The 16,293-nt window shown below is 40.9% G+C and overlaps 1 protein-coding gene across 4 annotated transcripts in view; it reads left to right on the forward strand.

Moving 5' to 3' along the window:
- Window positions 1-396: 396 nt before the first annotated feature.
- The window catches only part of NRBF2 (nuclear receptor binding factor 2), a 38,129-nt gene continuing 22,232 nt past the window's right edge, over window positions 397-16,293 (forward strand). For 2 of the 4 annotated variants that reach the window (XM_070470714.1, XM_070470717.1), the window contains exon 1: window positions 397-623. In XM_070470714.1, coding sequence (XP_070326815.1) covers window positions 594-623 — 30 coding nt within the window. In that variant the 5' untranslated portion in view covers window positions 397-593. The other 2 variants (XM_070470715.1, XM_070470716.1) reach the window with 2 other exon arrangements.

Consider the following 16,293-nt stretch of genomic DNA (forward strand, 5'->3'; position numbering starts at 1 on the left):
GGTGGCTCCTGCAGTGCAGGCAAATCCTTTACCGCTGAGCCACCATTGCTCAAATCTCATTTCTGCGCGGGGGAGAAAAAAATCAGGTGCAACAACAAAGCCCGGAGCCTGAGACAAGGGAGGATCTGGCAACACTGAGTGAATTTGTGAGAAGTTACGCTGGAAGGACGTAGGAGAGACCGATAGCAGAAGTAGGCCAGTTAAAATCCTACACAGCAGTACCTCTGCAGGTGACGTATGAGTCTTCAAGCTGAAGCTATGCTTCTCGCGAGAGGAAAGGCGGACTGCGAGAAAGTCTGTCCGTGCCCCGCCTTCCTTGAGCCCCACCCACTCCCTGTCCTCACTCCCACCTTGAACCAGCTGCGTGTGACGTCGTGACGCGTGCGTGGCCGTGGCGTAGGAGGCGGGCCCGCGACGCGGCGCCGGAGGAGGAAGTGGTGGGGTTGTTGCTCCTCCTGCGCCCGCTGCTGGCTCTGGGGGCGCGGAGTGGGGCCACAGTCGCCGCCGCTGCGTTCGCGCTCTCCAGCTGTTCCCCTCCATGTGCCCGGGCTCCGTCGCTCCCCTTCCTCAGGCCGCCGCTTACCCCGGGGTCTATGGAAGTAATGGAAGGACCCCTCAACCTGGTGAGTGGCCCACAGAGGGTTGCGTCGGCTCTCGGGCACCTTTGCCTCAGGACCCCGTCTCGGCGTGCAGCTGACTGGAGGCTGGGAAGCTGGTTTGGCGCGGGGGATCCTAAAATCTGGGGGGCGCAGACAGGCTCGGCCCTACAGAGGCTCCAGCCAAGCAACCGTAGATGGCCCCTCGGGGATCCCTGGGAAGCTCCTGCCTCCTGTTCCCTACGCCTTCAGGCGCCCCCTGCCCCACGGCTCTGGGCGAGGGGCTCCCACCAACGGGGGCTGCCACCTCTCCAGACCGGAGGAAATGCTTCCAAGCGCCACGTAACCACCTCTTTGCAGCCTGGAGAGACACTGAAGCCGGCTGGGGTAGAAATGGTGTGTAATACTGATCCTAACTTCTAATACAGGGTCTGAAGTCTGAGCGTCCCCACTGTAGAGAAATCATAACCTCTCACCTCCGTTTCCCTTCACCCATTCCTCACCTGTGTTCACATGCGTAAACTGAGACTTTCCTTTCTCAACTAAATTAGAGAAAGTTGGGGGGGAAAGACAAGGCTGTGGCTGTTTTTAGCTCAGTTTCATCTCTAGGTATCATGAAAATATGGTAGATGTTTACCTTTCTCAGAAAAAGCATTGATAACTCATAATTATGTTTTTAGGCACCTCAGGTATAGCGATTTTAAAACAAGAAACACGAGTTCTTTTCTGCTTGCACACTGTATCTTTTGGTTTTCTAGAGAGGGTGTGTATTTTGGATACAAAAGTTGGATTCCTTAAAGTTGTAGACAGACAAGGTAACTTTTTTCAGTTCAACTATGATAGTGGGTTTGGAAAAAAGAACGTATGGAAAATTATTTGTTTCTCACGTTGGAACCCTGAGAACACGTGTGGGAGAGCTCTGGGCTGGAATCAAACCATTCTCTAGAGAAGCAGTACAGCCTTGTGGATTAAGAGTATAGATTCTGGACCTAAACTGCTTAGATTTGAATTCTGACTTTGTCGCTTAATAGCTATATGACCTTGGGCAAATTAGTTGATCTCACTCTTTGTGGTTTGTTACCAGGATTAAGAGAGTAAATAGAAGTAAGGAGCCTAGAACAGTACCTGGTATGTAATGAAGTGTAAGTCAGTTATTACAATAATCAGACCCAAACTCTTAATTTAGAAATCTCACTTGGACTTGGTGAGCTTAAAAAGTTTAAGATTCTAGGACCTAAAGCTATGGTTCCCAGATGGCTGGTGCCAGGTTAACTGCTATGAGAAGTGCTTTCCAGTTTTATTGTTGAGCCCTGCCCCCACTGGTAAGAGTTGTTTACACTTAAAAAGAAACAGACTAGATTTGTGATTTTTTTTTTTTTTTAAAAACCAGGGAAATGTCTTACACTTTCCTTGGTTTTAAGGTGACATATACTTGGCAGTGAAATATAATGGGTGGCTGAGTACTGAAACTTCACAGGAACATTAGAAATAACCAGCAGTTCACAAAGTGCTTCAGAGTTCAAGTGTCCTTGCAAAATGACCATTGGTTCAGTTCCAGTTAACTTCACTTTATTTGGCTGCTTGCTTCAGCATAACCCCAGCCAGCTGCCCCACTAGTGTGTGGTAGCTTATGAAAAGACTGGAACTGGGTGACAGTTTAGATAGAGCAGCAGAATCACCAGTTAGGAAAAATTAGTTGACTTGGTAGTGGTATTACCTTTTTATAGAAGAGAATTTTGAATAGTCTCACTAAGGAGTCTAGCATAAATCCATAATCCAGCCATACAATTTATGTGGACAAGTATCAGAAATTTGGCATCTTAAATTCTTAAGCCATTTGAGATTTGAAAGATTTAAGTTTTAGATCTAGTGTTTAATGGAAGAGAACAATAGAACAGAAATTAACGTTTACTTGAATCATTTTAACTGTGCTAAGTATCAGTGTCTGGCCTCTGAATTTGTTGTCACTTAGTTTTAAAAGACAGAATTTTTTCACTTTCTGTTGTACTATATCCTTGTAGCTTATATGTTTTATGTGTAGTTTGTACCCCTTAGTTCCCTATCCTGTCTTGCCCTATCCTCCTCCCTTCTCCCTACAGGTAACCACTAGTTTGTTTTCTGTATCCAAGTCTGTTTTTGTTGTTGTTGTTGTTGTTACTGAATATATTCATACATTCATTTTTTTCCTTTAGATTTCACATGTGAGTGATGTCTTATAGTATTTGTCTTTCTCTACCTGACTTATTTCACTTATACCCTCCAAGTCCATCCATGTTGTTGCAAATGGCAAGATCTCATTCTTTTTTATGGCAGAGTAGTGTTCCATTATTTGTGTGTCGTGTGTATATGTTGATATACATATCTGTATATACATATACATCACACCCTTTTCTATTCATCTGTTGATGGCTATGTTGGTGGCTTCTGTATCTCGGCAATTGTAAATAATGCTGCTGTGAACATTGGGTTGCGTGTATCTTTTCAAATTAGTATTTTCATTAGAAGACTGAATTTTTTTAAAGACAGTCACATTCTTTTATGCCAGCCAATATTCATTCTAGTATCCAGCAGACTCAACATGAGAAATACTTCTCAATGCTATAATTTTGAGTGCCTTTGAGCACCCCATTAGTCTATACAAGCTTTTTCTAATGACATCATAGTGTATTCCAAATTGATTGGATAAGGACTTATTACAGTACCTAGGTTTATAATCATGTGTCCTCAGAGCATCCTTGAAATTAAGTAAGAATTGCTTCCCAAGCTTTACAGATAAATAAGCCTAGACAAATTAAGTAGGTTAGTGACTCAAATACATTATGGAGCTACCTTATGTTGATATCATGACTTCTTTCTAGTAATTCTTCTGTCTTATTGTACTTAAAATATTCATTTCAATATGGTCCTTATCTATATTGAATTACAAATTCTTTGTCAGTATTGAGTGGCTTTGCTGTAGTGCATGGTGCTAAGTTGCTTTAGTCCTGTCCGATGCTATGGACCGCTGAGCTTCTCTGTCCCTGGGATTCTCTAGGCAGGAAGAATACTGGAGTAGGTTGCCATGCCCTTCTCTATGGGAATTTCCCAACCCAGGGATCAATCCCATGTCTTCATGTCTCCTGCATTGGCAAGCGGGTTCTTTACCACTGGCGCCACCTGGTAAGCCCTCCTCTGCTCTAGTATTTCTTTTATGTTAGATTTGCAGTATGAATTTATAGGCCTGTTTCCTCACAGTGATTTCTAAGATATGGAAGAGACCAGCTTGAAACAGTCATTTTAATATATAGTATGAATACTGTGTTCTAATTTTCTGGTTTTTGAAGTTGGGCAAAAGGAAAATAGGATGAGTTGTATTTACCTTGTTAGGGGGGAATAACTAGTCTTTGGGCTCTGAATAAGTTTTTTTTTTTCTTTCATCAGTTTTCAATATGGAAAATTGTAACTTATAAAATTACTCTGTATATTTAGGCATTTCTTTCCTTACATTTAATTTTGGTGATGCAAGTGCTGGTAGCAAATGTCAAAACTTATGTGAGATAATTTCTAGTTCTTTGATTTGTTTGCGGTCTCTTTGGGAATGATGTCAGACTTTAATTTACATATGGCTGTGTTGCTCATGCTTTGCTTACCTACACTGCAAACTCTAAGGACAGAGTCCATGTGACTGTGTGACCACAACTGTATTCTTTGTGTTTTGCCCTTTTAAGAGTACTGAGAATATGTTTGTTGAAAAGCTGAACTGCTCTTTAGAGTGCTCACTAAATAAAGGTATCAGGTATGGTCCAAAGGATGGCCTTGTATGTATGGGGTCTTTGTAACTATTCCTTGTTAATTATATTGACAATAAAAATAAAATCTTGCCCTGAACAATATCAAGGAAATTTCATCTTGTCACAGGCTAGGCTAAGCTTGGTGGAAGCACTCTGAAGGATGCAGTGGAGCACTAAGACTTACCCAGTAATTATAGAGGCCTGGGGTTGGCAGCAGGCACTTACAAATATTATTATTTTGTTTTCTCAGTAGCTGTAGAAGATATTTCACATTTCACAGATGAAATCTTGGAACTGCAGAGTAAGTGGTGATAGTTGGATTTGAAAGCAAGATTCTAAATAAAGTATCTCATCTTTCTATTAGATCATGTTTGCCTATTTGTTTTAACTGTGATCCACAATAAGAAATTTTTACTTAATGACAGTACACACATACCTAAGTGTATATTACTTTGGAGCTTGGTTCCTTATGGATGTGTCTCTTGGAATTGTGCAAAATGCAGGGACATTCATATATTTAACCCAAAATAAGACAAAAATGTAAAAAACTGAAACATAGAATGCTGTGTGTGTGTATATAGTATTGTATATGATACACTCTGTTGTGCTAGTCTCAGTTGTGTCCGACTCTGCAACCCCGTGGACTGTAGACCTCCAGGCTCCTCTGTCAGTGGCAAGAGTACTGGAGTGGGTTGCCATGCCCTCCTTCAGTGGATCCTCCCAGCCTAGGGATTGAACCCAGGTCTTCTGCATTGCAGGCGGATTCTTTTGTCTGAGCTACCAGGGAAGTCCAAGAATACTGAAGTGGGTAGCCTATCCCCTTTTCCAGGGAATCTTCCTGACCCAGGAATTGAACTGAGGTCTCCTGTGTTGCAGGCGGATTCTTTACCAGCTGAGTCTATATAGTGTTACATACGATGCAGTCTAATATTTACTATTAGAGTTTTGTAAATGCTGGTTGAGACCCACAGATTGATTTCAGGACCCACTGTTGGTTTTCATCCTGTAATTTGTCTTCACAGCAGATGATGGCAGTTCTTAAAAGGGGGGTAGGTGTTGGGGGGCAAGGTAAACTGAAATCTTGAGGAAGGAAAGAGAGGCGGTAGACTGCCTGTGGGAGAAATTGACTTAAAATCAAAAAGGTCTTCCTGGACCTCTCTAACAGTTGAGCAGTTATCCTAAGTACAGTTCACTGTAGTAGTTACACAGTCGGTGTAGTACTTACACTTAGGGGATGCTACTTGCCTCTAGAAGACTCATAGTAAGTTGACTTTGAAATGGAGAGTGAATGACTTTTCTCCTCTGCTCTCCGTTCAGGACACTTCCGCAAGGTTCAAGAGTACATTAGATTTTCCTCTGCCAGTTTATTGTGTTTGGCAATGGTATTCCTTTTCATCTTTACATACAGCTTTCCCCAAGGACACAAATAAATAAATGGAAGTTTAATAGAAAGTGATACTTTTTTTTTCCTTTGGGAAAGAACACTGTATGAACCTGTAGTTTTGAGGCAATTAGCATGTAGTTCTTGGTGAGGGCGGTCACTTGGTAATCTAGCTGAAGTTAGGATTTTTGTTGGTCACAGGTGATAGAAATCCATTTCAAATTAGCTTAAATCAAAAGGGATAATTTATTGAAATCAAAAGGTAGGTGTAAAGCACTTTCCTGGCGGTCCAGGTGTTAAGACTCTGAGCTTCCACTGTACAGTGCACGGATTCAGTACCTGGTTGGGGAACTAAAATCCTGCATGCCATACAGCATGCCTCCCCTCTCCCCTTCCAAAAAAAAAAAAAAAAACCTGCAAAAGAAAGGTGCAGGAAGGGCAAGACTACAATGTAGGTGAGCCTAAGAACTTATGGGACCGGGGACTCTTAAGATAATCAGGTTTTCCTACTCTGCCTCATCAGACTTTATTGCTTTTCTTCTCTTCAGATTCTAAATCTACATTTTCCACCTGGCTAGTTATAACCAATTAAAACTTTCTTGACATACCCTCTGGTCCTAAGTTTGAAAATATGCTGGAATGGTTTCTTTAGATGTGTAGGGGACGAGGTAATTTATAAATACAGCAAGTTCCATGGGGATCATATTGATTGTAAAGGAAGAACAGTTCACAGGGTGGGCGGGGTGGGGGGGCATGTGGAAAGTGTCGGCTGGTTCTGAGGAGAATTCAGCAAGGGAGGAATTTGTACAGGGCGAATGGAATAAGGGGGCTTCCCAGGTGGCTCAGTGGTAAGAGAACCTGCCTGCCAGTGCAGGAGCTGTCGGAGATGTGAGTTTGATCCCAGAGTTGGGAAGATCCCCTGGAGCAGGAAATAGCAACCCACTCTAGTATTCTTGTCGGGATAATCCCATGGACAGAGGAACCTGGTGGGCTAGAGTCCATGGGGTCGCAAAAGCATTGGACACGACCAAGCACACATGCATGTAGTAGGATGTTACTACATCTAAAGCTGTTTTACTTTTTATAAAGGCTTTAGAACATTTTGTAGTGTTGTGCTTTCATTTTTACTCAGCAGCGAGTAGGAAATTGCTGGTTAAAATGTCCTCAAGATTGGATGGATGAAATAGTGAATGAAGTAAATCTACTACTGACTGGTTTTCTAGTGCTCAATATAGGTGTGTATATATAGGTATAGTTGTTTATTTTAGATTTTGATGCAAAGTTTTATTTTGGTATTTTCTATGAAATATATTAATGCTCGCTTGGCATTTCAGAATCTTTGATTTTGTCACCAACCCTCAGCATAACCTCTCTTGTCCTTCCATCTGACTAACTGTTCATTGACCCATCAAACATACGAGCAGTCACTGTCTTACCAGGTAATCTGGACATCAAAGATTTGACAAAGTCCCTGTTCTTACAGAACTTTTATCCCATTCTGTAGATTTCATCTGTTGTGTTCTCTTTCTCTATTTTCTTTAGCATCTTAAGCATAAGAGGTCCTTGCTATTCCAATACCTGGGTAATCTCTGGTTCTGTTTCTCTTGTCTTCTGTTTTTTGTTACTGCCATTTGCCTGCTTGATGCGCTAACTTTATTGTATATTACACATTATGGATGATGTGTTATGGAGATTCTGAATTTGTTATTTTCCTCCAAAAAAATGTTGTTAATAGCTTGTTCTTCTGGCTGACAATTAAAATGCTAGTGGATCATCTTGATTCAGTCCAGGCTTGATTTTAGGCTTTACCATGGTGGGTCTGTTTCAGTTTTACTCTTGATGCCTAGAGTGTAGTCCTTACTGACACTGGACTTTTGAGGTCTCAACTCAGAGTCCTAAGTGTTCACCAAAGGTAATACTTTCTCTAGACCCAAACTGCAACCTGGCTCCCCAACACCATTTGGCTTCTGAATTCTTTGCTGAGAATTTCTGCTCAGCTTCCTGAAATTGTGTCTTGTTCATGTACAGCTTAGATGTTAGCCAAGAATATGAGAATATTTGATGCATACTTTTAGGGTGTCTTCATTGCTCTTCCCTCTAATCCTGGACTCCTCAAAATCTAGCTTTTCCTTCCGGTTTCCATCTCCTTAATCCTTCAAGCTTGGCTTCAACAGTAGGTGAACTGAGAACTTCCAGATGTGCAAGCTAGATTTAGAAAAGGCAGAGGAACCAGAAATCAAATTGCCAACATTGGTTGGATCGTAGAAAAAGCAAGGGAATTCCAGAAAACATCTACTTCTGCTTCATTGATTATTCTAATCAATGTGGGTCACAATGAACTGTGGAAAAGATGGGAATACCAGACCACCTTACCTGTCTCCTGGGAAACCTGTATGCAGGTCAAGAAACAACAGTTAGAACTGGACGTGGAACAACCAACTGGTTCGAAATTGGGAAGGGAGTATGTCAAGGCTGTATATTGTCACCCTGCTTATTTGAATTATATGCAGAGTACATCAGGAGAAATGCTGGGCTGGTTGAAGCACAGGCTGGAATCAAGATTGCTGGGAGAAATATCAATAACCTCAGATTTGCAGATGACACCACCCTTATGGCAGAAAGCAAAGAGGAACTAAACAGCCTCTTGATGAAGGTGAAAGAATGAAAAAGCTGGCTTAAAACTCAACATTCAAAAAACGAAGATCATGGCATCCGGTCCCATCACTTCATGGCAAATAGATGGGGAAAAGTGGAAACAGTGTCGGATTTCATTTTCTTGGGCTCCGAAATCACTGCAGATGGTGACTGCAGCCACGAAATTAAAAGACTTTTAATCTTTTTCCTTGGAAGAAAAGCTGTGACAAATCTAGACAGCATATTAAAAAGCAGAGATATCACTTTGCCAACAAAGGTCCGGATAGTCAAAGCTATGGTTTTACCAATAGTCACGTATGGATGTGAGACCATGATATAGAAGGCTGAGCACTGAGGAATTGATGGCTTCAAATTGTGGTGCTTGAGAAAACTCTTGAGAGTCTCTTGGACAGCAAGGAGATCAAAATCCTAAAGGAAATCAACCCTGAATATTCGCTGGAAGGACTGGTGCTGAGGCTGAAGCTCCACTACTTTGGCCACCTGATGTGAAGAGCCTACTCATTGGAAAAGATCCTGATGCTGGGAGAGATCAAGGGCAACAAAGGAGGAGATGGTTGGATGGTATCACCGACTCAGTGGACAGGAGTTTGAGCAAACTTGTGGAGATAGTGAAGGACAGGGAAGCCTGGCATGCTGCTCTTCAAGAGGTGACGCAGAGTTGGACACAACTGAGCGACTGAACTTTGGCCAGTGAGATACTGCCTTCTTGGGCTTTATTTTCCTGTACTCCGTTTTGGAAAATGCACTCAGCATGCCAAGGGGAATGCAGATTTCACCTTGTGCATTTCCCATTTCTTGAAAATGTATCCTTCTGTTACCTTTTTTCTCCCCCATCTGTAAACTGTTGTTTCTTTATACTTCACCCAGTTTTTTAGTTGTTTACAGTTGGAGGGTAAACCAATGCCAGCTATTCCATCCTGTCTGGATCAGAGGTACAAATTTCCATGAGAATTTCCACAGGATTCTCAAAATTATATCAGTGTGTTGTAAACCCTGAGTGCCAGAAAGTACTTTAATATGAGATTGTGGTATCACAAAAGCTAATACTCCTAATATTCAGTGACAGGATATCACATCTATTTCCAAATAAAGTTTGAGGCAGCTTACAAAAGACAGATACCATACTATTAAAATATTAGTTACCTTAAGTGAATACTTAAGTGAAAGTCGCTGTTGTTTCCGACTCTTTGTGACCCCATGGACTGTAGAGTCCGTGGAATTCTCCAGGATTCTGGAGTGGGTAGCCTTTCCCTTCTCCAGGAGATCTTCCCAACCCAGGGATTGAACCCCCATCTCCTGCATTGCAGGCAGATTCTTTACCAGTTGAGTCACAGTTACCTACTGAGATAAGTGATCCTGAAATTTAGCAGCTTAAAACCACACACATTTGTTTCCCCACAGTTTCTGTGTGTCGGGGATAAAGGCGTGACTTAGCTGGGTTCTCTGCTTCAGGGTCTTTTAAAAGGCTGGAGTCAAAAGTGAGGGTCAGCTGGGGGTGCGGCACCGCTTGAAGGCTCTCCTGAGGCAGGAGCTGCTTCCAGCTTCATTCACAGGGTTGATGGCAAGATTTCATTCCTTGAGGGGTTTGGGGTTGAAGACTTCAGCTCCTTGCTGGCCGTTGGCAGGCCACCTCATACCCTTCCATGTGAGTGTTTCCTTGGGGCAGCGAACAGCATGACTGTTGGCTGCGTTTAAGTAAGCAAGGGAGAGAGAGTGCTACCAAGATGCAAGTGACAGTCTTGTTACCTAACCATGGAAGTGACCCTCCATCACCTTGGTAGTATTCTCTTTCTTAGATGTAAATCTCTAGGTCCAACCCACATTTGAGGAGGAAAGATTATATAAGATTGTGAATTCCAGGAGGGAGGAGTCATTGGGAGCCATATAAGCAGCTTACCACAATTGCTGATAGAAAAGCAAAGAAAATAACAAGCAACAGAGAGTATCAAGAAAGTATAATCCTTTGGGGCTACATCAAACTAAAAAACTTATGCACAGCAGCAAAATGAAAAGGCAACCTACCAAATGGGAGAAAATATTTTCAAATTATGTATGATAAGGAGTTAGTATCCAAAATAGCAAAAAAAAAAAAAAAAAAAAATTAAACAACAGGCAGAGGATATGAATAGACATTTTTCCAAAGAAGACATGCAGATGGCCACCAGGTACATGAAAAGATGCTGAGCATCACTAATGGAAACGCAAGTAAACCAAAGCCACAATGAGATATAGTCTCTCACCTGCTAGAATGGTCGTGGTTTAGTTGCCAAGTTGTGTCTTGACTCTTGCTACCCCATGGACTACCAGGCTCCTCTGTCCATGGAATTCTCTAGGCCAGAATACTGGAGTGGGTAGCCGTTCCTTTCTCCAGTGGAGCTTCCTAAACCAGGGATTGGACCCAGGTCTTGCGCATTGCAAGATTTTTTACTGTCTGAGCCATAGGGGAAATCCTCCCTGTTAGAATGGTGACTCTTTAAAAGATATGAAGTAACAAGTGTTGGCCAGAATTGGAGAAAAGGGAACCCATGTGCACTGTTGGTGGGAATGTATTCATACATTGGTGCAGCTACTGTGGGAAAAGGTCCCTTGAGAAATTATAAGTAGAATTGCCATACTATCTTGCAGTTCCACTTCTGGGTATTTTTCTGAGAAAAAAAAAAATGAAGACAAAAAATGTCTATTGAGATTCTCTGCCTGGTTTCAGTTCAGTCGCTCAGTCGTGTCTGACTCTTTGCAACCCCATGGACTGCAGCACGCCAGGCTTCCCTGTCCATCACCAACTCCCAGAGCTTGCTCAAACTCATGTCCATTGAGTTGGTGATGCCATCCAACCATCTCATCCTTTGTCACCCCCTTCTCCCACCTTCAATCTTTACCAGCATCAGGGGCTTACCAAGGAGTCAGTTCTTCGCATTAGTGGCCAAAGTATTGGAGTTCAGCTTCAGCATCAGTCCTTCCAATGAATATTTAAGATGGACTGGTTGGATTTCCTTGCAGTCCAAGGGACTCTCAAGAGTCTTCTCCAACACCACAGTTCAAAAGCATCAATTCTTTGGCACTCAGCTTTCTTTATAGTCCAACTCTCACATCCATACATGACTACTGGAAAAATCATAGCTTTGTTGGCAAAGTAATGTATCTGCTTTTTAATATGTTGTCTAGGTTGGTCATAGCTTTTCTTCCAAAGAGCAAGGGTCTTTTAATTTCATGTCTGCAGTCACCATCTCCAGTGATTTTGGAGCCCCCAAAATAAAGTCTGTCACTGTTTTCCCCATCTATTTGACATGAATTGATGGGACCAGGTGCCATGATCTTAGTTTTCCAGATGTGGAGTTTTAAGCCAACTTTTTCACTTTCCTCTTTCAATTTCATCAAGAGGCTCTAGTTCTTCTTCGCTTTCTGCCGTAAGGGTGGTGTCATTTGCATATCTGCGGTTATTGATATTTCTTCCAGCAATTTTGATTCCAACTTGTGCTTCCTCCAGCCCAGCGTTTTCTCATGATGTACTCTGCATATAAGTTAAATAAACAGGGTGACAATATACAGCCTTGATGTACTCCTTTCCCAATTTGGAACCAGTCTGTTCCATGGTCCAGTTCTAACTACTGCTTTTTGACCCGCATACAGATTTCTCAGGAGGCCGGTCAGGTGGTCTGGTATTCCCATCTCTTTCAGAATTTTCCAGTTTGTTGTGATCCACACAGTCAAAGGCTTTGGCATAGTCAATAAAACAGAAGTAGATGTTTTTCTGGAATTCTCTTGCTTTTCCGATGATCCAGTGGATGTTGGCAATTTGATCTCTGGTTACTATGCCTTTTCTAAATCCACCTTGAACATCTGGTAGTTCACAGTTCATGTATTGTTGAAGCCTGGCTTGGAGAATTTTGAGCATTACTTTGCTAGCGTGTGAGATGAGTGCAATTGTGTGGTAGTTTGAGCATTCTTTGGCATTGCCTTTCTTTGGAATTGGAGTGAAACCTGACCTTTTCCAGCCCTGTGGCCACTGCTGAGTTTTCCAGATTTGCTGGCATTTTGAGTGCAGCACTCTTAACAGCATCATCTTTTAGGATTTGAAATAGCTCAACTGGAATTCTATCGCCTCCACTAGCTTTGTTCATACTGATGCTTCCTAAGGCCCACTTGACTTCACATTCCAGGATGTCTGGCTCTAGGTGAGTGATCACACCGTTGTGGATATCTGGGTCATTATGATCTTTTTTGTGTATTTCTTCTGTGTACTCTTGCCACCTCTTCTTAATATTTTCTGCTTTTGTTAGGTCCATACCATTTCTGTCCTTTGTTGTGCCCATCTTTGCATGAAATGTTCCCTTGGTATCTCTGATTTTCTTGAAGAGAAAATTGCTGTGGTTTAATCAGATTTTTTGCTTTTTATTTTTATATTGTATGAATTCTTTGTTTTTTTGGATACTAACCCCTCATCAGATATATTAGTTGCAAATATTTCCTCCCATTTGGTAGGTTGCCTTTTCATTTTGATTTCCCCTACCATGCATCAGCTTTTTAGTTTGATGTAGTCCCACTCTTGGCTTTTGTTGCTTTTGCTGTCAGTTAAAATTATCATGACCAAGATTCATGTCAGAGAGTTTTCTGCCTATGTTTTCTTTGAAGAGTTTTATGGTTTCAGGTCTTATGTTCTTTAATCCATTTTGAGTTAACGTTTGTGTGTTGTGTAAGGTAGTGGTCCAGTTGCATTCTTTAGCACATGGCTATCCTGTTTTCCCAACATCATTTATTGAAGAAACTGTCCTTTCCTTGTTGTATATTCTTGGCTCGTTTGACATTTGTTAATTGAACATTTATTCATTGATTTATTTCTAGGCCATCCTGTTCCATTGATCTTTGTGTCTTTTTATACTATCATACTGTTTTGACTACTATAGCTTTGTAGGGCTTCCATGCTGGCTCAGACGGTAAAGAATCTGCCCTTAATGTGGGAGACCTGGGTTCAGTCTCTGGATTGGGAAGATTCCCTGGAGGAGGGCATGGCAACCCACTCCAGTGTTCTTGCCTGGAGAATCCCCATGGACAGAGGAATCTGGTGGGCTACAGCTCATGAGGTTGCAAACAGTTGGACACGACTGAGCACACACATAGCTTTGTAAGATAGTTTGAAATCAAAGAACCTGATTCCTGCAGCTTTGTTCTTTGTATTGTTTTGGGTATTTGGGAGTTTTTGTATTTCTGTGCAACTGTTAGGATTGTTTGATTTCTGTGAAAAGTACCATTGGAATTTTGACAGGTTGCACTGAATCTGTGTATTGTAGCATATGGACACTTTAACTATTCTTTAAATCCATTTCATCAGTGGCCTAATAGTTTTTGTGTACAGGTCTTTAACCTCTTTGGTTAAATTTACTCCTAAGTACTTACTGCTTTTGATGCAGTTGTAAATGGGATTGTTTTCTTAATTTCTCTTATAATTTTTTATTTTTTTTATTTTTTATAATTTTTTAGTGTATAGAAATGCAACAGAATTATGTGTATTGGTTTTGTAAAATATTTTGACTGTGCTGGGTCTTAGTTGTGGTACTTGAGATTTTCGATCTTCAGTTACAGCATGCAGGATCTTTTAGTTGTGGCATGCGGAATCTTAGTTGCTGCATGAGAACTCTTAGTCATGGCATGTGGGATCTGGTTCCCTGACCAGGGCTCCATCCTGGGCCCCCTGCATTGGGAATGGGAGTGTGGAGTTAGCCACTGGACCACCAGGGAAGTTCCTATATATTGATTTTTTATCTTACAACTTTGTACTACATTCATTGATTCTAAGTTTTTGGGTGGAATCTTTAGAGTTTTCGGTATATAATATCTTGTTATCCGTAAATAGTGAACAGTTTTACTTCTTTCTTCCTAATTTGGATGTCTTACTCTCATCTAATTGCTGTGGCTAGGAGGGACTTCTAATACTGTGCTGACTAAAAGCAGCTAGAGTGGACATCTTTGTCTTGTTCCTGACCTTAGAGGAAAAGCTTTGAGCTTTTCAGTGTTGAGTATTATGTTAGCTGTGGGCCTGTCATATATGGTTTTTATAATGTTGAGATATATTTCCTCTATATTCATTTTGTTAAGAGTTTTTATTGTGAGTGGGTATTGATTTTTGTCAGATGCTTTTTATCCTGTTGAAATGCTCATACTATGTTTAGTCTTCCTTTTGTTAAGGTGTCATCACATTGATTTTGGGGTAAATTTGATTTGTTGAACTGTCCTTGTATCCCTGGAATAAATCCCACTTGATTTGCTAGTATTTTGCCAAGGATTTTTGTATCTGTTCATCAGGGATATTGACCTCTAGCTTTTTTTTTTTTCTTGTGGTGTCCGTGTCTGTTTTGGTATCAGGGTAATGCTGGCCTTGTGAGATCAGTATGGAAGTATTCCTTACTCTTCTATTTTTCTGGAAGAGGTTGAGAAGGATTGGTATTAATTCTTGTTTGAATTTTTGGTAGAATTCACCAGTGAAGGCATCTGGTCCTAGAGTTTTTCTGTGTGAGGTTTGTGGTCACCTCATTTTACTGTGCTTCACTTTATTGCACTTGCAGATGTTGCTGATTTTTTTTTTTTTTTTAACAAGTTGAAGGTTTGTGGCTACCCTGTGTCTTATTGGCATTGTTATTCCAAATGTATTATATTTAAATTAAGGAAATCTACTTTTTTAAGACATAATGCTATTGCACATGTATTGTAAACATAACGTTTACATGCATTGGGAAACTCAAAAATTTGTGTGACTTGTTTTACTCCAGCATTCACTTTATTGCAGTAGCCTGGAACTGAACTTGAAATATCTTATAGGTTAAAAAAAAAAAAAATCTTAGAGGTATGCCTGTTATTGATCTGTTCATGTTTTCTGTTTTTTTCAAAGTTTGTTTTCTAGGAATTCATTCATTTTTTCTAGGTTTCCCAGTTTGTTGGCATATATTGATAATTGTTCATAATAGTCTCTTATGTTCCTTTGTATTTCTGTGGGGGTGGGGGAGTTGGCCACATTATATGGCTTGTGGGATCTTAGTTCCCCAACTAGGAATTGAATCCAGGCCACAGCAGTGAAGGCAGTGAGTCCTAACCATTGGACCACCAGGAAATTTCCTCATTTTAAAATTTTGTTTGAATCTTCTCTTTTTTTCTTTGTAGAGTATTGTTGTTCAGTCGTGGCCAAGTCTTTGTGACCCCGTGGACAGTAGCACGCCAGGTTTCCCTGTCCACCATCTCCCAGAGTTTGCTCAAACTCATGTCCATTGAGTCAGTGATGCCATCCAACCATCTCATCCTCTGTCATCCCCTTCTCCTGCCTTCAGTCTTTCCCAGCATCAGGGCCTTTTCCAATGAGTCGGCTCTTCACATCAGTATACTTGTTGAATATAGCTATAGATTTGTCAATTTTGTTAATCTTTTCAAAGAACTAGCTCTTGGTTTTACTGATCTTGTCTGTTGCTTTTTTAAAAATCTCTGTTTTGTGTATTTCTGCTCTAATCTTTGTTATTTCCTTTCTTCTACTAACCTTGGGCATCATTTTTTTTTCTAGTTCCTTGAGGTGTAAAGTTAGATTATTGGAGACTTTTCTGGTTCTGCAAGGTAGGCTTTTATCCATATGAACTTCCCTCTTAGAATTGTTTTTGCTGCATCTCATAAGTTTTGGTATATTTTATTTCCATTTTCATTTGTCTCAAAGTATTTTTTATTTCTCTTTTGATTTCTCCTTTGACCTATTCGTTGTTCAGTGGCATGCTGTTTAATCTCCACATAGTTAGAATTTTTCCAGTTTTCTTCTTGTAATTTATTTCTTCTTGTAATTAGTTTCTGTGATGACTGGAAAAGATGCCTTGATATGATTTCAGTCTTTTTAGGTTTATTAAGACTTATTTTGTGGTCTAAC

Source organism: Odocoileus virginianus, chromosome 7 (genome assembly GCF_023699985.2).
Source record: "Odocoileus virginianus isolate 20LAN1187 ecotype Illinois chromosome 7, Ovbor_1.2, whole genome shotgun sequence".
Lineage (NCBI taxonomy): Eukaryota > Metazoa > Chordata > Mammalia > Artiodactyla > Cervidae > Odocoileus > Odocoileus virginianus.